Genomic DNA, 21193 nt, shown 5'->3' with positions numbered 1-21193 from the left:
TTCTTGGCTTTTTTTTTTTTTTTTTCAGGATTATTACAAATAATATTTACCTTTGTGCTAGTTCACATCTTGATGCTGTTAAACACGTGGCCGCAGCTGGTTTCCCATTCAGGGTAATGATATAGCGCCGATGTTATGAAGCAAAACCTCGCCTGCAAGCCAGAACACCCCACATTTAAAAATCTATTACTTTTCAATATTATATGAATGTATTTTGCTTCAGCTCAGAGCAATTTCCTAGTTTACCCTTATTAAACTGAGAGGGGGCTGAGCAGAGGTTCTTGATTTATGAAACACATACTAGATTCATTAAAACCTTTAAAGATTTAATACATTTTATCAAGGCCTTAAATCTGGCAAGCGTTTTAAAAAAAACCTAATACAGAGTGTATTTCATCTCTGGCGCCCTTTTGCGCTTATTTAAGAGCTGTAAAATTTGGATTGACAAATATCGCGGATATTTCATTCCTTATTTCTAAACGGCGCTGAATCCTCCTGACAGGTTTGTTATATATAACCCTCGGAGATCTATCAAGTGTAAAGATCAAATTATTCTCCTTTATTGACATTTTATACGTCTCTCCCATGTTTTTTAAGTCCTCCTTCAACAATTATAGAGGTGGAAGATTTAATATGTTTTCGCCTGGCCTGTCACTTTTCCCGTTATTGCCCCTCCGTCTGCCCAAACAAGGTCCAAAGGGGGGAGCGGGAGGGGGGCTCCATCTCGGTGGGGAGCGGGATCCGGGGGAGCGGGGCCGTGTCCGGGCCCACGGGCGGCCTGGAACGGCTCCCACGAGCGAGCCAGGGGTCAGCGCAGGGGAGAACCTTCCGTGGGTTTCTCCCCGGGTGCCAGGACCCCGCGGGGTCGGGCGGAGCGCCCCGCCACGCCGCCCTCCCGTTCTCCCCCCCCCCGGTCCTTGGAGAGGGGACACGGGAGTGCGGGGGTGCGCAGCCCACCCGCCTGCCCCGGCCCTGCCGGGCGAGGGCGGGTCTCGAACCCGCGGACCCGCGGCTCCCGCGCCTCCACCGCCCCCTGGCGGGGCGCCGCCGAGGCGGAAGGGGCGGTCGCGCTGTGATGACGTCAGGACGGCGCCGGGCCGGGGCGGCTGAGCGGGCCGCGCCGCCCAGGAGAGCCGCCGCCGCTACCGAGCGCCGGGCATGGCCCAGCTGGGCGCCATCGCGGCGCTTTCCCTCAGCTTCCTCGCCGCCGCCTTCCTCTCGGCCATCCACAAGATCGAGGAGGGCCACATCGGCGTCTACTACCGGTGAGGCGGGCCCCGCGGCCTCCCACTCCCCGCCCGGCCGGGCCCGGAGCGGGCCGCCTCTCACGGCCCTCTGTTTCCTTCCTTCCTTCCTTCCGCAGCGGCGGGGCGTTGCTGACCTCCACCAGCGGGCCCGGCTTCCACCTCATGCTGCCCTTCATCACGTCCTACAAGTCAGTGCAGGTGCTGCTGGGCCGCTGCCCGCCCGCCCGCCGGGAACGGGGCCCTGCCGCCCGGTTGGCTCGGGCTCCGGGGGTCTCCCGCCGCCCCGGGCTCGGCGGAGATGCGGGGTGGCGGGTTGAGAGCCGTTGTGGTAAACGCCGGGGCTGGGTCGTGGTGTCGGGCTGGCGGGGGTCGTGGTGGTGTGTGCTTGCGCCCGGTACCGGGGGAGAAGCGGCTCACGGGACTGTCCCGCTGAGCTTCGCCCGAGGGACCGAGTGAGGCAGGTTCGGCTCTTGCTTTCGGTGGTTTCCCCGTGCGGGGTAAGGGGGAGATATGCGGAAAAAACCTGCGGCTATTTCATATGCTTATAAGCAAGTGGGATTTGTGCAGGGAAGATCCTGTTTCTTAAGCCTCTTTTCTTAAATATCTCTTCAGACCACGCTGCAGACAGATGAGGTGAAAAATGTTCCTTGTGGTACCAGGTGAGATGTTCAGCTGTTACTGCCCACAGTCTTTCATTTTTGCCAGAAACCTTTGGATCCTTTCCCTTTTTTTCCCCACCACTTGCTCCAGTGTGCTTTAAAACATGTAGATTTGCCTTTACGGACTGGATTTCCCACTGCCGTCCCAAGTGAAATAGGTGAAAGGCTCTGTAATGCATCACCCAGGCTGATGAGCCCTGCTGGGATGGTTTACGTGCAACCATCCTCAGGGTCTGCACTGAGTTTTCCAAGCCGGGGCCCACGTTTCATGATCCAATTTCTGGAGACACGTGTAATTGAAATCAGGAACCTGGTGCAAGGAGCGGGGCGCCGGAGTACCGCAGCGGTGCTGCCCGGCCGGGTTTGGTTGCAGTGCTCAGTCCACTAGAGGGGAGTGTCCTCCGCTCAGAGGTGTCCGGCTGCACAGGCAGAGCACTTGGCCTCCAGCAGACTTCATTTTTTTTTTCTTCCTTTTGCAGTGGAGGAGTGATGATTTATTTTGACAGAATTGAGGTGGTGAATTTCCTCATCCAGAGTGCAGGTGAGTTCTTCCCCTGTGACCCTGCAAATCCTGCCATCCAGAGCTGTTTGTACTCCTGCTAGTGTGAGATGAGGTGAAGAGGTTATGCGTGGTTGTGCTTTGATTTGGAGCTGGGGCGTACCACGGGTGTTCCCCTGTGTGCCTACTAAAGTCCTGTATTTCCTGGGTGTAAACTTTAAACCAGCCCTCCCAGATATTTTGTGCATCAATTATTTCTTGCATATACTTGTTCTATGCTGCTAGTTGCTGCGCTAATACCTGAATACCATCCATCGCTTTTGTTATTTGTGTTATTACAGCCCCACTGGGCTTTATGCTTCAGTGAAGAACTGATTTGAATGATGAGGTGTGCAAGAGGTAGGGGAGACAGGGTATCTGAGCAGAAGGCTGCTTCTGAAGCCCAAGGAGAATGACCTGTGCAGCCTTTTTTCCAAATCCTTCGAGTTTTAATGTCCTGTTGGTTGCAAGTGTGGTATAACTGCCTGGCTCATCGGTGGCCTGGTTTGAGACCTCTGTTTTACGCCAGCTGCAGGATGCTCTTCCCTCATTGTGCATAGACCACACAGTCTCTGTATTCTGCAGCTCAGACGCAACCCATGCATATTTACAGATAAAGGGCTGTTGTTCGTTAGATGTCCTTCTGTTTACAAAGCAGAATATTGGTTAGGGTATTATGAAATATTAGCAATAAATAAACCCCCCCTGAACAAAGCGTGCGTTTGTGGTGCAGGCTTCCCTTGTGGGTGGATTCCTCATTTCAGATTGGCACTGTGACTCTTGCTGCTGTGACTGAGCCATAAGGTTTTCACTGCAAGTGCTCAGCCCAACCTCCCATCCCTCCATTGCAGTTGTTAACACTGGTTTCTTCTTTTGTAGTGTATGACATAGTGAAGAACTACACTGCTGACTATGACAAAGCTCTCATATTCAACAAGATTCACCATGAGCTGAACCAGTTCTGCAGTGTCCACACGCTGCAGGAGGTCTACATTGAGCTGTTTGGTGAGCTGCTCCTCTGACCTTTTGCTGTTGGATGGATGGCTCCTTGAGTGATGTTTCTGATGGATATTTGCATGGTCTGTTGGTGCGGAAGTCACTTCCTCCAACTGATGGGCTTTTTACGTATTAATCCAGTGTCTGCTCCGTTTGGAATCAGGATTGTTAACCACCTACCGTCATTTACTCCTCATTATCTTTTGGTGCTGAGTGCTTCAGTATGTTTAACAAAAAAAAAAAAATCCAAACCTGCCAGTAGTAGTGGAGGGCTTTAGGGAAGGGAGCAGTAATTCTTCAGTGTTATATGTGTGTTTAGCAAATGTGACTTGTTGAATCGGTCACAGCATTTGCTAGTCCAGATGGAAAAGCCAGTCTTCTGCTCTTTGCTGTTACAAAAAGTATGAGCAAGCCCTCCCTGGCCTGTGAGTTTGATTAGCTTTGTGTCATGCACATTGCTGCAGTGCCCGTGCACTGCGTGTGAGCGCTGGAAAACAGGACTGCTTGGCACGGGCCTGCTGACCTTCCCTCCCTTGCTTCGGGCCACTGGGAAATCGGGCAGCACAGCCGCTGGGAGAACACATTGCAAAAGAGTCTGAAGAAAAGTGGTGGTTTCTTGGTAGAAATAGACCAGCTGCTGCCAGTGCTGAGTGTTTTATTTATGGCTTTGGAGTGACGAGAAATCCCTTCCAGTGTTTGGGCAGTACTACAGTGCTGACTGCAGGCAAAGTGTTGCTGTGAATGGTTTTGGACCCCAAATGGACAGAATCTCTCCCTGAAAACACGGGGTGTTTGCAAACTCCTGTTCTCTGTTCAAACTGGGCTTTCCAAGAAGCCCGGCTTTCTACCTTCTGACATGCCTCTGCAGAAGATGCAGAACTGGGGCTCGGTTCCCCTCCAGTTCCTTTATGGGACTGCTGGCGGCTGTACAGGTTCTTTGCTGATGGAGTCTCCAGATGTCGGCAGCTGCTGACGACAACTGCTTGAAATGGACTCAAAGCCACTGATTTGCACAGAAGGAACTTGTATAAACTCCCATGTAACTCTTTGTTTGAACTGAATGTTTTCTGGCTCAGGAGTTCTGAAATGGGGCACAGCCCATTTCGAGCAGACTTATGTCATTCTCTGCCCCCACATCTGCAAGCAGGTGCAGGAAACTGATAACAGCTGTTTCCTAAACTCCTGGCTGAACTTCATTATGAGTGTGAGTTCCAGATAGCTAAACTGAGACCAAAGCAAATAATCAAGGAGTGCGATGTGATCACTTTCAAGGCCATTACATTTTTATTTTCCCTTTGCACTTCTCAGCAGGCCCTAACTGGAAACACTGATCTCCTTAGAGCTTTTCACTGAAGCAGGGTTTTGGTTTGTATTTCCTTTTGAAATTTCTTAGCTATGCTGAGTTAACTGTTATCCATTGAGCCAAACAGACGTTAACGATGATTTTTTTGCAGCCTATTAAAATAAGTAATGCAGCCATTATACATGTCTGCCTTTCCATTTTCTTTGTCTCCTGCTGGCACAGATGCAGTTCCTAATCAGTCATGATTTAGCTGGACCATGTTACTTCAGGATCTAGTTGGGAAGATATCAATGGGGAAATGGGTTAGAGCACAGATTCTTTATCATAAAGATGTTACTTTGGCTCGGAAAGATTCCAAACTGCAGGTTATGGGAAATCAGAAAGTTTCATTTCATGCCTGCCACGTTCCTGTAGCCTGTCCCAAGTGTTTGGTGCTGGTCAGTCCTGCTTGATGTGCTGAGAGAGATGGCAACGTGCCTTCGTGTCAGGGATGGTTTTTCTCGGCCCAGCACTTCTACATCAAACTTATATTTGTACTTACTTTCCAGGAATAAGAAATCTGAGCCATTCCAGCTAATTCTGTATGTGTTGACAGCAAGCTGCCTTGCGGGGTTTTTAGTTACTTTTTTTTTTTCCCCCCCAATCAGATCAGATTGATGAAAACCTTAAACTGGCCTTGCAGCAAGACCTAACAACAATGGCCCCTGGATTAATTATACAGGTAATGGGGATTCCACTTTTTGTTGTCTGAGGCACAGATCATAAGGAGCGGTAAGGGCTAAAAGGAAATAGGAAGCTGTGAAACTTTTTTAGAAAATTGCTTTATAATACAGACTTTGCTTAACTTGAGGAATGAGAACAGTATCCTTTCCATCCCCTCTTAGCTTTGATGTGTTGGGTTTCTTTTGGTGTTATTCTGGGTATTGGTTTACCCAGGTTATAATCTCCTGTCATGTCTGGAGATCATTCAGTCCTACGTTTGCTCTGTGGAGTTTGGACCTGGTCACAATTTCTGCAGCGCGTGAAAGCTTTGTGTGGCAGAGCATGCCCTAAGTGTTAGTTCCCCCTCCCTCTGCAGCCTCGGGCACCATTTGGCTTTCGATTGTTGGCTGCTTGCCTATGTTTTCTTCGGTCTCTCTTTCCAGGCAGTTCGAGTTACAAAGCCAAACATCCCTGAAACAATCCGGAGGAATTATGAGCTCATGTAAGTGCCTGAGACTTGCACCTTTGTGTTACCAAAAAGAATCGGTCATCCAGATTAATATGTTTTCACAGCATGCAGTGATCGGAGTGCCCACTGCCAGGCCTGCTCTCAGCGTCGTGCTGCCATTCAGAAAGGGTCTGGTGAGGCTGCACCAGATGAGCACATGTCTGTCGCTGTAAGTGGCTGGCAGGTCACTGCTGAGTTAGAAGGTGTTTCTCCATTTTGAACACAGAAATTATTTGCCCAGGGGCTCCTTTCTCTTGACACTGGCCCTATTTTAAAGAGGCCTCCCAGAGCGTGTGAGTGAGTGGCAGGTGGATAGATTCCACCACTAATCCTGTTGTTTGACTAGGATGGAGAAACTGTTGATTCAACAGGCTGAAGACTTGCAAAGCTTTGAAATAACTTTCTTTAATAGCACTTGACATACTGATCCCTTTTCAATGCTCTGAGCCAGCTGCCTTCTCTTGCACTTGATCATTCAGAAATGCTTATATTCTCTCAGCCCTCTGCCAACAGACCGTGTGTAGGCCAGAATAAGATCCCTCTTGTCCATTTTGCTTCCCTAGCATTTCATATGACTTTTTGGTATCGTGGTAAGTCATGGGCAGTACAGTCATGATAGGCAGAATCCTAAATCAGCCTGTTATCTGTTGCCATAAATACGGGAGGATATGTGTTGAGAGAGACTTGTTCTTGACTCCAGTCTCTCTTCCCTGATTGGGAGCAGAGGCAGAGTATTTTATATACACACTTTTAAAACTTCTTAGCTTATGTACAAAACAGTAAGATAGAAAAGGCTTTAGCATGTAAAATGCCATTTGATTGGATGAAGGGTGATTTCAAAGCTGTATACTTCCAAATGAAGAATAGCCATCTGTGAGGGCAAGGCTTTTACAGGATTTTCATTTCTTACTTTAAATAATTTCCTCATTAACGGTAGCCCAAAAAACTTACAGATGTGTACGGTCTGTGACCTGTCTCTTGTAGAAGGCATTATGGTAGCCTGCGGAGAGTAGCAGGGAGAGTTTCACATTGACTTGACTGAAAAGTCTTCCTGCTGTGGAGGGGAGGAAAAGACACTTTGGTTTAGAAAAAAAAAAGCTCTGTGTGTGCAGGTACATGCACTCACTTTCCTGATTGCTGCCTGCCCTAAACACGTGCTTGAAGGTGGACTGAGCCAACAGCTCATCCTGGAGATGTGGTAGGCCACACCACTTCAGTAAGCTCACGTTTTGTAACTGGCTTCTTCTGGCTCACTAGGGAGAGTGAGAAGACAAAGCTGCTGATTGCAGCACAGAAGCAGAAGGTGGTGGAGAAGGAAGCGGAGACAGAAAGGAAGAAAGCCCTCATTGGTCTGTATATCTTTGCTTGAAGGCAGTAAGTGTAGGGTTGTGTGGTGGGGTAGGCAGCAAAAAGAACTCGGACACTGGGGAGGGGTGCACCTGGTTCACTTGAGTGATCTCTCTGCTGCATCTGTTTGCTGCTGATCTGAAACTCTTCCAGAGAGACTCAAGAGTTTTTCAGGGGGTTCCAGCTTTGCCCACAAATGTAGACTGACACCTTCTGAGGGCTGAAAATTCTTCCCACAATTTATTTCCACCAGAAGGGGGTGGTGAGGACTTCCATGGGTGAAGCTGCTTCTGGCATTAGGAAGACTGTGTGACGACAATGTGGATGTGTTCTTTTTCATTTCAGAGGCAGAAAAAATTGCACAAGTTGCTGAAATAACTTACGGACAGAAAGTGATGGAAAAGGAAACAGAGAAGCGAATTTCAGAGATTGAAGGTGAGTGGTGAGCTTTCCAATACGTAAATGTTCTGTGGTGAATTTTATCTAAAGATCTTGAAGCAGTTCACCATGGAGTTAAGTAGTTCTTCAAGTGTGTGCATTCACTGTGTTCTTCAATTCAAGCTGACATTCACAGGGGTGAAGTTACTGGTCTGAAGTCTTTCACTTTAGCCCATGTATGTGGTACCTTATGTAATACACTGCAGTTCTGAATGGATGTGTCTGAATACTCAGATTCTCCCAACATTTTCACAGCCTGTTTTGCAGTAGAGGTTTCAGGGGAGCAGATCAGTCAGGATAGTAGAAGGCATTCAGGATACTTGGGCAATGACAAAGTTAGTGAAGCGTGACTCCAGTTTCTTAGGTGATTCTTCATATAACCTAAGTGCAGGAAGTAAAGTTGTCACAAGTACAGAGGAAGGGAATGGCAGGCTGGTGGCTTCCTAGAAGAAGTCGTGCCAGGTTGTGGCTAATGGCTGCGGACTCTCACAGAGAAGTGGAAGCATCCTAAAATATTACTCTGCAATCTTGTGGGGGCAGCCACATCTCTTGATTATCTGCAGTAGGGTAGAATTGTAGAAGCTTTCTATCCTTTTCTTGCTTAGGATTCTTCTAGAACCTGTCTCTCTCTTGGAGGGGAGAAGAGGTGCACAAATTTGGCTTTAATTTTTTGTGTAGTGTGAAATACCTAGAAAACAACGTCTGGCTATTACTCTGCAACAGCAGGGGTCTGTTATGTAGCTTCCAACTCCTAAAGGTTGAGAGAAGGGGAGGGGAAGCTTCTTCTATTGAAAAATGCAGAATTTTGCTTTAACCAATAAATCTGTAATATTTCTGGTTAGTTTGCATTTTTGCTTTTTCATCCTCCTTTAGTTTTGCAGCGAACTACTTTTAGAAACTAGGATTGACCAGAGGCAGGAATAGGAGCGTTTCTTTGCAGACTGTGCTTCTTGAAACTCTCTTTCTCAAGGTGATCCTTCTAGGAGGTTGTACTGTTAAGATGTCCCTCCACCCATCTGATACAATGCTTTGTCAAGGAAATTCCAGGACATGAAAAGGGGTCTGCATTTCCAGCTCAGAGTGACAAGGCCTTATTTTCAATTACATTCATTATAGACCCTGTCAAGCTTTGCAGAAGGCCACTGAGGAGCCAGTTCAGAGTTTTACAGATCAGCAGCTTCTCATTAAGAAGTTCTTCACAGAAATACAATGGGTTTTATTTCTTATAAATGTGTTGTCACCGGATGTCAGGCCTTCAGTTCAACTCTGTGCTGGCAGAGGATCCCTGTCTCCCTCATTCTTTCTAGTGTCTCTGACTGGGACCACTCTTTTTAGCCAAAAGAGAGGAAATCGCGGGCCAAACCATCCAATTGCTTACATGATTTTTAAGTGTAGCAGCTCACAGGACTCCCTGCTAGTATAGGTAAACAAATGGTTTATCCAGCTGTGCAACTCTCAAATCCAGACTGGCATGTATAACAATCGTGTGGCTCCCTGTCATAGAAGGAATGTCAAGAGATCACAGCCAGATTACACTTGTCTTAGCCTTAACATGGTGGCCTGGTATCACATCATTATCTTTGGATAGATTAAAAAGTCAGAAGGAAAAACAGGAGTGCAATACAGAAAGGGCAAGTGTTTATTTCCTTAAACATCTCTGCTGGGAGTCAGGGAATTTCAGTATCCTGCAGGATCAGACCCTTTACACAATTGTTGATACTGCAGAGAGACAGCTCCCCAACATCTGTCCAAGGGGCAGAGCCTGTAAAGGTTAAAATCGCCTGCCTCTACGTGCCAGAATCTTAACCTCAATATCCCAGACAAAATCCCATCTGGGGAATTGCATTCACAGTCACAGACTTCATCTGTAGAGCAGTCTGCTGTGCTGTTCTTGGAGTCCTGTGCAAATGTCGTGGGTAACTACCACTTTTGCAGTGGAACAGTTGCTGCGTTTTCAGCACGAGAGTTAGTGGCTGGCTAGAGAAGAAAGAGTGTTCTCAGCCCGCGTGACAGGAGTAGTAATAAAAACCTTATGTTTATAAAATGCTTTGAGGTTTTCAGTTGCAGATGCAATTTACGTATTTAATGCTATCATCCTGCAGCATTTTAGATGTAAATTGAGATCCCATTTCTGGGTCTCCCATTTTGTTCCCTCTTCCCCTTGTATCCCGTACAGTTTAGATGTGGTACTGGCCACTTTAAACATTTTCCAGCTGCAGATGGTGCTAACATGGCTGGAAATAAAAATCTGAATATAGGAGCATATGTTTTCTTCCAGATGCTGCATTTCTTGCAAGAGAGAAGGCGAGAGCTGATGCTGAATGCTACACTGCTATGAAAGTAGCCGAGGCTAACAAGGTATTGTTATTTCCTTACACTACGCCTTGAAGCAGGGGTCCTTACATTAGGCTGTATAGAAATAACTCAGCCAAAGAGCAGTCTGTGTTTATTGTTTGCTTGTTGTGTCTCATTGTTTATGTCAAAAAGCAAAACAAAGCCATCTCCTCTCAGAAAAGTTCATCGAGACTGAAACAATTAGATCCTTATTTGCAAATTCATTTTCTTCTCTGGACAGATAAATTTGTGTCAGGATACATGAAATACCTGGTCATCTCTGGAGACAGCTCTGCTAGATGCTAATGGCTCCCTCTGTAGATAGAATATCAGTTTCAGTGTTGCCCTTTTACACTGTTGTAATCAGAAACATCGATTCATTCCAATCTGTAAGCTGGCAAGCAATCAAAGCAGGACATCTCTAGAGTGACAGGCAGGCTTAGAGTAAACAAGTATTCAGGTAAAGAACAAATGGAGCTGATCTTATACACCAAACTGACTAGCCTGGCAAAGCCTTGGTACTGCAAAAGAAAAAAAAAAAAGAGAACTGGAAACAGAAAAATTGTATGGATAGAACCGCCAGGCTTGTTACTGCCTGCAGCAAGTTCCCAGGACATCCCAGCAGGAAGACTTTCTGTTTTGTAAGGGTCAGTGAGAATGGACAGAGGTCTGGGATGTTTGTGCACAAGTTTTGTCCCAGTTATTCTATCCTCTCTCTTATAATGTCATTATCCTGAACGAATGAGCTCTGCCCTCTGAAACAGACTCGTCAATCTACTCTCTGGAAAAAAGCCACTTGTATTTTTCTTTCCAGTAGCTTGCATTGCAGGGGCTTTCAGTGAGTTATGTGCTTTCGAGCATCTCCATCTCTGGTACATTTGGCTTGAACATTTCCCCAGCTGCTTCCGCCACTTTCTCATTTTGCCATTTAGTCACTGGGATTTAGAGCTTCACTTAGACATACTGAAAGAGAGCCGCCTTTTGGGCGCTCTGTCTTTTCAGCTGAAGAGAGGATGAGCATGCCTGCTAGCGTTGTGGAAAAGTAGACGCCTCGTACGCTCGTGACAGAAATTTGCTTTTCACTGAATCCGAGCTGTTGGTGATCCGTTTTCTTTTTGTGCAGCTGAAGTTAACTCCTGAGTACTTGCAGCTGATGAAATACAAGGCTATCGCAGCAAACAGCAAGATATATTTTGGCAAAGATATTCCCAACATGTTCATGGACTATGCGGGAAGCCAGACCAAATTTGCAGAGGGACTGGCAGAAGGAATCCAGGAAGAGGATGGGGCAGGAACCAGTGAGGATACAAAACTACTTCATAATGTCAACTGAAAAGAAAGATTTCTATTCGTTTTCTATCAAAAGAAACATGAACTGGGAAGTTCCTTTTTGTTTTCCCCCTTTCCTGTACTGAACAAGATGAATCAGACTTAATCCTTTCAATCTTTTGTATGACAATTAGACACAAAGACTTTGGTATTTATGGGGTGGTTTTTTTCTGGTAACTTCTAAGCAGCCAGCTCCAGGTATGTCCTCTAGATGCACCTCTCCCTGCCCTTGGACATATAGACCAAATTATTCTGGAGAGGCTAGCTAGACTATCTGTTCTGCAGCCAGCTTAGATGGGTACTTAATTTTGGATTGAAGTGGTTTGTAGCAGTTGGAAGTAAAGAAATGTTGAGGTTTTGGAGGGAGGGGAATTGCTGCTACAACTTGTTTGGTTTTTTTTTCTTGTTGGAAATTTCAAGTACTTTATTTCAAACTCCTTTTAAAAAAAGGTGCTAGACTTTTGTACACTAAGCGTGTCTGCTTGAAGGTCCGGACCTTGTCCCAGGTGGCAGGTTACTGCCCATTTTGTGGGGCACTGGGGCGATCTAACAGCCTATGTCTATGCTCCAGGTCCGTCCTGAGTGCAGGGTGTAGCTAATGCACAAAACCACCTTTTACTGAGGTCTGAGTCGATGTGTTTTGCCTTGGTAGGGCAGCTGAGACCACGTGCACAGTGAGTTACAGAAGTTCAGCTGAAATCCTGCAGGTTACCTGGTTACCATAGGGGGATCTAAGCCTTAGACCATGTGTCACGCAGGTAGTGGCCCAAACTGTTCATTTTCTGCATCTTAACACTGGTTTGTTTTCCATTTGTCATATTTGGGGAGCACAAATGGAAGACTGTATTTTGAGGCTTTTTCCAGCAGTTTAGCTGCTAGGTGAGGGATGTAGGCATGCTGATGAAGGCAGTGTCCTGCCAGTGGATAATTGGACTTGACTTTCAGTGAAACCAGACTGCAAGCATGGTACTTGTCACAGCTGTCATAGTTAGAAAAACTAGGGAGAAAAGAATTTTTGTCTCAGGGACCCTGACTTTGCAAAAAGCCTTGCTGGCAGGTAACTGCTTGAATGACTAGTCCCACAGTCATTACAGTACGTTACCTGCCTCTGTAAGACCAACTGGATTTCAGTGTTTACAGTGTCTTAGTAGAAAGAGGACATTCAGGTAAACTGAAATGAATGGAACCGAGTTACTGTTGGTTTGGGGGTTTTTTTCTGAATACACCTTGCGAAAGGAAGATTTACTAGTAGCAAAGGACACAGAACGCCATACTGAAAAGTCACAGGGCAAAGAGAAGAACCTCTTGTCTCTGAACTGTCCAAAGATAAATGTTCCTTTTTTTGCTCAGAACAATGCTATATAACATACCTTTTGCTTCAGAAAACTGATGAATTCTTCACGTACCAGATGCAAAGAGGTAATAGGGTTTTGTTTTACGCCCATGCAACACTTGAGGGGGTGTTAAAGACAAAAGTTCAGGCCTAGAGAGAACACTTTTTTTCTCTCCCTAATCCATCTGCCACTTGGCAGGAGAGCCTGTTTATTAATTGCTGTTATAATTTGAGGCCAACGTACTAATATGAGATGATGCAAGTGTAAGTGCTAACTTAGTTGTCAGAGACCAGCCTATTGCATTTACAATCTTGTGCCCCAACACTTGCTACCTACTACACTTGGTTTCACTCTTCAGTGTTTTAAATATGCATTAGTCTTTTTAATAAGGTGATCACACTAAGATAGAAATCTGATTAATTTCAGCTGCTGGTTCCAGTATTTTTACTTCAGTTTTCTTTTCCCTGTTAGGAGAGTGACTGTTGATACTTGAAAATGCAAAATAAAAGATAAGCATCAGTTTCTGCTGGAGAAAAGTCCCAACTCCTATGTGTCTTCTTTGTATTCGTTAGGAAATACGAGCTAAGGGAAGTTCCATCTCCAGACCTATGTACTACATTAGACAACCAAGCAGTCAAAAAATTGCATCAATAGGTAGGCTGTAATATTACTAACTTTTTATAAATAGGTCTCTGCAGGAAGATTATGAACAGGAAATAGCAGAAATTTAGCAATGAGGTAATAGTACCTAAACCTTTGAGGATGATCTCATTTGGGATTGTTCTACATTCATGTTAGAGATTTCCATTAGTAACTAAACCCTGCTTTTAACACAAGTATTTTTGACTAATGAAAAGACCCAAATAAGCCAAAGTGGTATTATAAACTATGTTTTTGTATGACTTCATGGTAAGATGATAGTTTGGAATAAATAGGTCTTAATGATGTTTTTAATTGAAAACATTACTGCTAAAGTATTCTTGTAATTTAGATAAATTGTAATAAGAGTAAAAAAGCAAAAACGAAGTTGAAATCATACAGTCTTCACAAGCCAAAATCCACTGTTGTGTTTTCATTCAGGTTTCTTCATCATATGTATATGTATAATTTCCTTAATTTTCCAGAGTAGATCTGTCACTACATGTAAATCTTTATTCCATCTATCTCTTTAACTGACATTTTGTCTTATTTCCACAATCTGAAATCTTGAAATGAAGATCTGAATTTTCAAACCACTCTGTATAACAAAAAAAATACAAGTTTGTGGCACTGCTGATACCTGAGAATTGCTGGCAGGAGCATGGTAATGCTTTACCAGTACAGTCTTTGATCATCTTATGTATTGAATTAAAAGCCTTTTTATTTTGGTATTTGCTATTGACAATAAAATGGCCTTCAATTTTAATATCAGTCCTTTTTTTTTTTTTTTTTTTTTTTTTTATCGTGGATAACCTTTAACACAATGTGTAGATATATTTGCAGGGGAAGATTTACCAGGGGTGACATCAAGGCTGCCGCTCGTCCGGTGGGAGAGTGTGGAGCTGTGTGGTGCTGTGGCTCGGTGCTGTGCTGGCAGACACGCCTCTGCTGCTGCACCGTGCCAGTTCTCCATTTCCAGTGAGGAGGAGAGAGGAAAGTGGAGCTCCAGCAGAAGAGGGGCAGAAGCATCTGTGTCGGCTCAGCAGCCAGCCGAGGAATGCCGCAAGCGTCTTTTGGCCCTGCTTTGCTAACCGGATTGGTGAAAAATATGGTAACAAGACTTCAGTGGCAAATAGCTAGGATTTGGTAAAGTTTGCAGAAAATCATTGTCGTGTTTTACCAGACAAAGGGCAGGAACCTTCTGGGTATTTTTAAACAGCTGTGTAAATACTGTCATTGCTCAGAATACGGCCAGGGAGAGTAAGTTCTGCACATTAAGGCAAATATTTTAGTTAATGGCTTCCAGCTGGCAGTTTCCCATTCTTTCCATCTGACTTGCCGCGATAAAGGCTGGCATTGTCCGTGGCCCCGCGGCGCCGGGGCCTCCCGTGCCCCGTGGCGTCTCCGGCTGCGTGGCTGCCACGGGTGGCTGCGACGCTTTGTGGCTGCGCTCCAAGGGCTCCCCACCACCCGTCCCAGCCTTCGCAGCTCAAACAGGGCGTGCAGAACAAGTGGTGTCTCCTGCCCTGGTTTTATGAAGTTTTTTTTTCTGAAGTAGTTGAAATTTGCTCCCTAGGGAGACTGCTCTTCGTGCAGGTGGGAAGAACACAATTTTTGGGGGGTGAGTTGCAGACTTTTTTGTTTTGGGGGTGTTTTTTCTTGGAGTATGTGAGGTATGTGGGTCAAAATTAGTTCAGGAGTATCATCGTGATGGGTAGTACTTGCCCACTGAACAAACAAGGCTGCTGGCTGCCAGATTTTCTTTCCAGTCATGAGGGCCAAGGGTTTCTGTGGATGCCTGCCTTCCTCAGAGCCGAGCGAAGGCTCTTGCCCAGACCTCTCAAAAGCTGCAGCTGGTGGAAACCTCTTCCTTTCCCCGCTCGCCCGCAGAGGGGACGTTGGGGTGCCGGTGGGGTGCCAGGGCAGCGTTACGCCGTGCTGACGCTGCTCTTGTTCGTTGCAGCCGGGACCCCCCAGCTCTCCTCACCGCCCCTCGGAGCGGCATCGGGCCTCCATCCCAGCCATCACACGGGGAGGTAGGTGAGTTTGGGCAGCTCCGGGTGGCAGCGGGGCCAGCCACTCGGTCCCGTTACCCGCGGTGCAGGTGGGTGCCTGGATTTGTCACCAATTTTGGCCAAAACCCACCAAAGGCGCTAGGGGAGGGAGGGAGGGGAGGTGTATGCATTGCAGGCAGCCCTAGCTAGGCCCTGCGGCCCAGCCTTTCCCCTCAGGAGCCCGTGGAGGCCGGCGGCCGGCCCCGAGCCCCGCGGCCGGGCCTTCACGTTGCCCTCCGCGCTGACCGCCATGGCGCCCGCCGACCTTCCCAACATGGCGCCGCCGCAGCAGCCGGGCCCGCCCCTCCGCTGCCATTGGTCGGCGATGCGCGGCGGAGCGATCCTATTGGCCGCGGGGCGGGGAGGAGCGGCGCGCCGGTGTGTGTGTGTGGCGGAAGGCGGCGGGGCCGACCGGGGATGTGGAGAGCGGGCATGGCCGCCGGGGAGGGTTTGGGCCCGGCGCTGCGGGCCGTCACCGAGCAGGTGCAGCAGGCGGCAGCGCGGAGGCCGCAGGTGAGGGGCGGCGGGGCCGCCCGCCGGGGCGCGGAGGAGGCCGGGGTCGCGGGAGGGTGCCCTTACCCTGCCGGGGGTAGGCCCGCTCGCCGTGGCGGCGGGTCCTCCGTCACCATAGAGACGGTCCCCGCATCGTGAGGGCAGGTCCTCCGTCACCATGGAGACAGCCCCCCATCGCCACAGAGACGGGCCCACAGTGGAGGCGGCTAAGTGTTCCCCCCAGCGAAGGAGACGGGACCCCATCATCGTCCTTAGAGATAGGCCTCCCCCCGACATAGGGACCGGCCCCCCATTACCGTGGAGGCCGCCCTGACCCCCCCCCATGGCAGCCTCAGGCTGTGGGGTGACCTGAGCTGGGGCCGGGGGGCCTGGCTGGACGCTGCAGGACACTGGGGAGAGCGTGGGGCAGGTTGGAGCCTCCCCCGGACGTCCCCCTCACCCTCCGGTGCTTCTGCAGGGTCTCCCGGCCGTGCAGCCACGGCTGGTGGCTGTCAGCAAGACGAAGCCAGCAGAGATGGTGATCGACGCCTACAGCCATGGGCAGCGCAGCTTCGGGGAGAACTACGTGAGTTGGTTGGGCCCCACGGGTCTGTGAGTGGGCCCCCACGCCAAAGGCAGGCACCAGCCAGCCCAGTGCATGTGGGGAGCTAGCCTTGGTTATAGTGTCAGGCTCCTGGCGTTGTGTTTATGAGGCACGCATTGGTCCCAGGAACATGCATTCCGGAGAGACCGTTCTTACGGTGCAGGCACGTCTGGTGTGGTTTTAACGAGAGACTGTCTTGAATTCTCCTAGGTTCAAGAGTTGCTAGAAAAAGCATCAGACTCCAGAGTAAGTACGCAGTTCCTTATATGTTCTGTCTCCCTGTATAGCTGTGTCCTGAGAGCTGTTCAGCAGAAGTCCTGGTTTTTGTTAGGGATTTGGTAATGGAGGCTGTTTGATCCTTGTCTTTTCAGATAAATGGTGGGGTTATTCTTAGCTCTTTGCCTCTGCTCCATTCCCCCTCCTTGCCTTGCTGGCTCCAGAGGGTTCTGTGAATACGTGTGCCTTAGTCGTAAAGTATTTGTCTGAACAGTGCTTCACCTTTTGTGCTTTCTGCTGTAGGAGATACACAGTCTTCATTTCAAAAAAATGGTAACACTCAGTTTGGGGAAAATATCATTTTATGACTGTTCAGTTACAAAAGACCTTTGCCTTCCCCGCTCACCTTGTAATGTTCTGCAGCCACAGCCCCGTTCCTCTCCAGACTGTGAAGCAATCTCACTACACATCACAAGCACTGCTTGAGCTGTGTCTTTCAGGGTAAACAAAAGAAGATTGGGTACCTGGTATTTTGTTTGTGGGCAAACTAAGGCTTCAGTACTATGTGGGGGAGAGGGAATTGTCATTCAGACCTAACTGTTCCTCTCTGCTTTTAGATTCTGTCCTCTTGTCCAGAGATTAAGTGGCATTTTATTGGCCATCTGCAGAAAAATAACGTCAACAAGTTGATCGGTAAACTCTATTTAATTTTATGTGCAGTGGCCCTGTGGGCAATAGTCTTCCAATGTTCAAGTAATAACAACCTCCATGTACATTAACTCACCAGTGCCTGTCTCTGTGAGCGAGCTGAGTTGTAGGTACAAAAATTTCTGTGCCAGCAGAATTGCCCTCAGCCTGTGTTTCCTCCCCAGCTGTCCCTAACCTGTTCATGTTGGAAACAGTGGATTCTGTGAAACTGGCAGACAGAGTCAACAGCTCATGGCAGAAAAAAGGGTCGTCTCAGAAGCTGAAGGTCATGGTGCAAGTTAACACGAGTGGAGAAGACAGTAAGTGGCTTTTTCTGATGATATGCAGGTTTGTCCTGCTGACTTGACAGAAACAACCTGAATGGGATGGGTTGGTTTGAGCTCCTAAAGTGTTTATCTAAGCTAGGATGAAACTTGCTCCTCTGTTAGCTTCTGCCTGGCTGCAGGGAGGGGAGGTCTCTGGCAGAGCTTGGCACAAATCTCCCTGCTTTTTGCCAGGTAAGCATGGCCTTCCTCCTGGAGACACCACAGCCGCTGTGGAGCATGTCATCAACAAGTGTCCAAGCCTGGAATTTGTGGGGCTGATGACAATCGGCAGCATTGGGCATGACCTTAGTAAGGGCCCAAATCCTGACTTCCAGGTAAGATTTTCTGGAAGAAAATGTCAACTGTTGGCTGGCCTCCTGTTGTAGTCTGTCTGTCCCAGCCACACCAGTATGCTGTCAAGCTGCAAGTCTGACTGTACATTGTCAGTAGAAATGCCTTGTTCAGAGGTCTGTGAAGTATCAGTGTTAATGCAGCTGTGAGGCTCATTTCTGCAGAGGCCAGGTGCCCATATGTATGTGGTTCTCTGAAGCTGTAGCCAGGATATTGGCAGGGGCACCTTGTGCAGCAATTACTGTCCTGGATCCTCTGGTCCTGCTTTCAGATGAGGTTTCAGTCAGCCTTCCTTCACACACTGTGTGCACAGGGCTGCATCAGGCAGAGGAACTGGGTCTGCGTTCCTCGTCTGTCATGCTGGTGTGATAATTGGATATCTTCAGAAGATGTGTAGACTTGTAAGTACGTGTGTTGTCAGTAACGTAGCCTGTAATGGGAAATCTCCAGGTGCTGTTACAGTGCTGCAGAGCAAGCTTCAGTGGGAAGTGCGGGAATTTCACATTCTGTGTGAAGGAGACTTCAAAGAAAGGCAGAAATCGTGATCTGTGAAACCCTGTAACGGAGCTGGCATGGCTGTCAAGTATGTGATCCTCTCCTCTTTCCTCCTCCCTTCTAGATGCTGCTATCTTTGCGGCAGGAAGTGTGTGAAAAGCTCAATCTCCCCGTTGAGAAGGTGGAGCTGAGCATGGGCATGTCCACAGACTTCCAGCACGCAGTAAGTCTGGTTTCCTTCTGCCACCCCTTCTCTCGGGAAACAAACATACCAGCACCAGCAGTAGGCAACCCAAAGTCCAGCCCACGTGTCATCCAAACAGGCCTCTTAGGCCTCCCCTTGGCTGGAGGTACTGATGGTGCTGTTCCATGAAAAACATCTCTCCTGGACCTGGGATAGAGTTCTGGGGTTCCAAACAGACCCTAGCTGTAGCTGCAGATGGCGAGTACGTGGGGAACCGTCCTTCTGTGACATGGCGAGTGGACTGTGTTGGCAGGTGTGGGTGGCAACCCTGCCCTGAACTCCTCCTTTCTGTCTCTTTGTAGATAGAGGTTGGATCCACAAATGTCAGGATTGGAAGCACTATTTTTGGAGAGCGAGATTATTCCAACAAAGCAGTCGATGGCAAGGCCCCTGCTGAAACTAAAGGCAAAATGGAGACCTTGACGGCGCAAGGTCATTAGATGGGAAAAAAAGTGGCCTCAACAGAGGACAGATGATGGGAGACCTCACTATGCATTCTTACCTCCCTCCACGTCGGTACCCGATCATGATGGTGAGAGGGAATTCCCTGTAACAGAACAGAGGCCAGATATGCCTCATAATTTATTGTGATTATAGAGTACCCATAGAAACTGGAAATTTTAATAACCAACAAATTATAAGAAAATTTATGGTTGAAAGTGACTGTGGTATCTTGGCTCCTTCAGGGTCATTAAGAACAGTGACTTTTGGATAACTAGGTTGAACAAACTAAATACTTTTCAGGATGGAGTTGCTAATGAGCAAGATGTATCTGCAGCAGTGTCGGTGACTGTGTTTTCACTGAGGACTAAATTCTTCATTAAACAAGTTATAATCTTGCCAGAGACCTATAAATGCTTCCCCAAATAAAAGTTTTGCACGTGGTCACTACTGAGGGATGCTTACATAGAAACTGTGATAGAGACATACTGTGACGCTGGAGAGACTATATCCATTTAAACAGAGGACAAATAGCAAGCACACAAGGATGGATAAGGAACACAGTTGCCAACATGAATTCATGGCGTAATGTTTTGGATGCAGATCGTAAGTGTGGGAGTGTCTTTTCAGCTGAATTTTGTATTTGTTCTTTTCAGGCTGACACTGCTAACTTTTCCCATTGGTTCCGTGTCTGCTCAGATCTTCTGGGATGCTTTCAACCTTCCCCTCTTGTGAAGTGTTGTTGGGAGTTATTTTCATCCTGCGTAGTAGTTTTTGACACTGCAAGTTGTTTTTGGTCAGAATGGGGCTTTTCAGCAAGGTCCTCGGTCTGTCAGCTTGCTGTTGCTTTCCAAGGCAAGCCACTTAACCATTTGGTGCTTCCACCATCCCATCTGCATCTGTATGAGGATAATAGTACTTGCTTGTCTCACAGGGCAGCAGTGAGGTTTGCTAGAGGCCCTTCAGGAAAAGTACTTCAGAAAGTTAAGGTGTTATCGTTCCATGTGTTCTAGGTTCCTGAAAAAAAGTCCTGTTGCCACTGACAAAGCTTCTAGGCTATGTCTTAATATCTTAAGCGCTGGTCTAGCTGTCGCTTCTCCTGAAAGAGGGAAACGAGACTCTCTCACTGCAGTAACTGTTTCATTCAGATGTGAGCAGAAGCTCCTGCATTGTCACGTGCTATTTGGCCAACGGTAGCTATGGCAAGTCTCTCTTGTAACCTGTGTTACAACTACATTTTTGGGCTTTTGTGTGCTGCTAAGAGGAGGAGACACCGGTTGCCAGCAGAAACATCCTTCCCAGGCTTTTCTCTGTGTGCGTGTGGTTAAATCTAGCTGTTGGTTTTATTCTCTGACTATTAATGCTGAATGTAAAAGAAAAGAGTCAACTCTTAACACCAACCTGTCATAGCTACACGGTTTAGAAGCAACATGCAGTCTGAGCTGCCCTCCTCGGCACTGCACCATGTGTTGTTTCATAGTCTATTAATAAAAAGTGGTGAATTTTAATACCATCTGTGCCAACTATAAAGCTATTAAAGATGTTATTTTTATGTTCCAGCGTTGTGAATAAACGCCCTGAGTTGTCGTTGAAGCTATTTCCCTAACCTGGAGCTGCTGTTGAGCAAGACTTGCTTGTCTTGGGGTGGAGGGAGGAGGGTGGTTTGAAAGACAGCTGAGACAGAGCTGGCAGAGAAAGTGAAGCTTTTCTTTGATCAGGAGGGGAAAAAAATAGCTGCCGCGTTGGGCGAGATGTCAGATGGTGTGAGCTATTTCTGGAGAAGCCCTCTGGGTGGCACTGCTCCCCAGGTCCGGGGCAGGGTTCCTGGTCCACCGAAGGAGGGACAACAGCTCCTCGGTACGGCTCAATAATGAGTCTCAAAAATAACTCTATTTCCCATCTGATGGCT

At 47.6% G+C, this 21193-nt stretch overlaps 2 protein-coding genes across 6 annotated transcripts; both read left to right on the top strand.

Moving 5' to 3' along the window:
- The first annotated feature begins 1085 nt into the window (after positions 1-1085).
- Positions 1086-15406, top strand: ERLIN2 (ER lipid raft associated 2). 4 transcript variants are annotated; one of them, XR_008237920.1, is made up of 12 exons: positions 1086-1265; positions 1364-1445; positions 1860-1906; positions 2386-2447; positions 3324-3449; positions 5391-5464; positions 5889-5947; positions 7211-7302; positions 7646-7735; positions 10017-10096; positions 14206-14485; positions 15338-15406. XR_008237920.1 is itself a non-coding variant. In XM_052805860.1 (11 exons), exons 1-11 carry the CDS (start codon positions 1159-1161, stop codon positions 14236-14238), a joined length of 852 nt encoding a protein of 283 aa, XP_052661820.1. In that variant the 5' UTR covers positions 1086-1158; the 3' UTR covers positions 14239-14525. The 4 variants fall into 4 exon arrangements, 2 of the variants coding, with proteins under 2 accessions (XP_052661820.1, XP_052661819.1); XM_052805860.1 differs by lacking the exon at positions 15338-15406 and having other exon boundaries at positions 14206-14525; XM_052805859.1 differs by lacking the exons at positions 14206-14485; positions 15338-15406 and adding an exon at positions 11196-14140.
- Positions 15407-15806: 400 nt separating this feature from the next.
- On the top strand, positions 15807-20877 carry PLPBP (pyridoxal phosphate binding protein). Of its 2 annotated transcripts, XR_008238000.1 has the most exons (9): positions 15807-15941; positions 16399-16506; positions 16735-16770; positions 17358-17433; positions 17613-17747; positions 17946-18088; positions 18724-18822; positions 19146-19375; positions 19941-20877. XR_008238000.1 is itself a non-coding variant. In XM_052806300.1 (8 exons), exons 1-8 carry the CDS (start codon positions 15846-15848, stop codon positions 19281-19283), a joined length of 831 nt encoding a protein of 276 aa, XP_052662260.1. In that variant the 5' UTR covers positions 15807-15845; the 3' UTR covers positions 19284-20877. The 2 variants fall into 2 exon arrangements, 1 of the variants encoding a protein (XP_052662260.1); XM_052806300.1 differs by having other exon boundaries at positions 19146-20877.
- The last annotated feature ends 316 nt before the right edge of the window (positions 20878-21193 follow it).

Source organism: Harpia harpyja, chromosome 13 (genome assembly GCF_026419915.1).
Source record: "Harpia harpyja isolate bHarHar1 chromosome 13, bHarHar1 primary haplotype, whole genome shotgun sequence".
Classification (NCBI taxonomy): Eukaryota; Metazoa; Chordata; class Aves; order Accipitriformes; family Accipitridae; genus Harpia; species Harpia harpyja.
The sequence above is the reverse complement of the archived record's forward strand: the minus strand, read 5'-3'. Positions and strand labels throughout refer to the sequence as shown.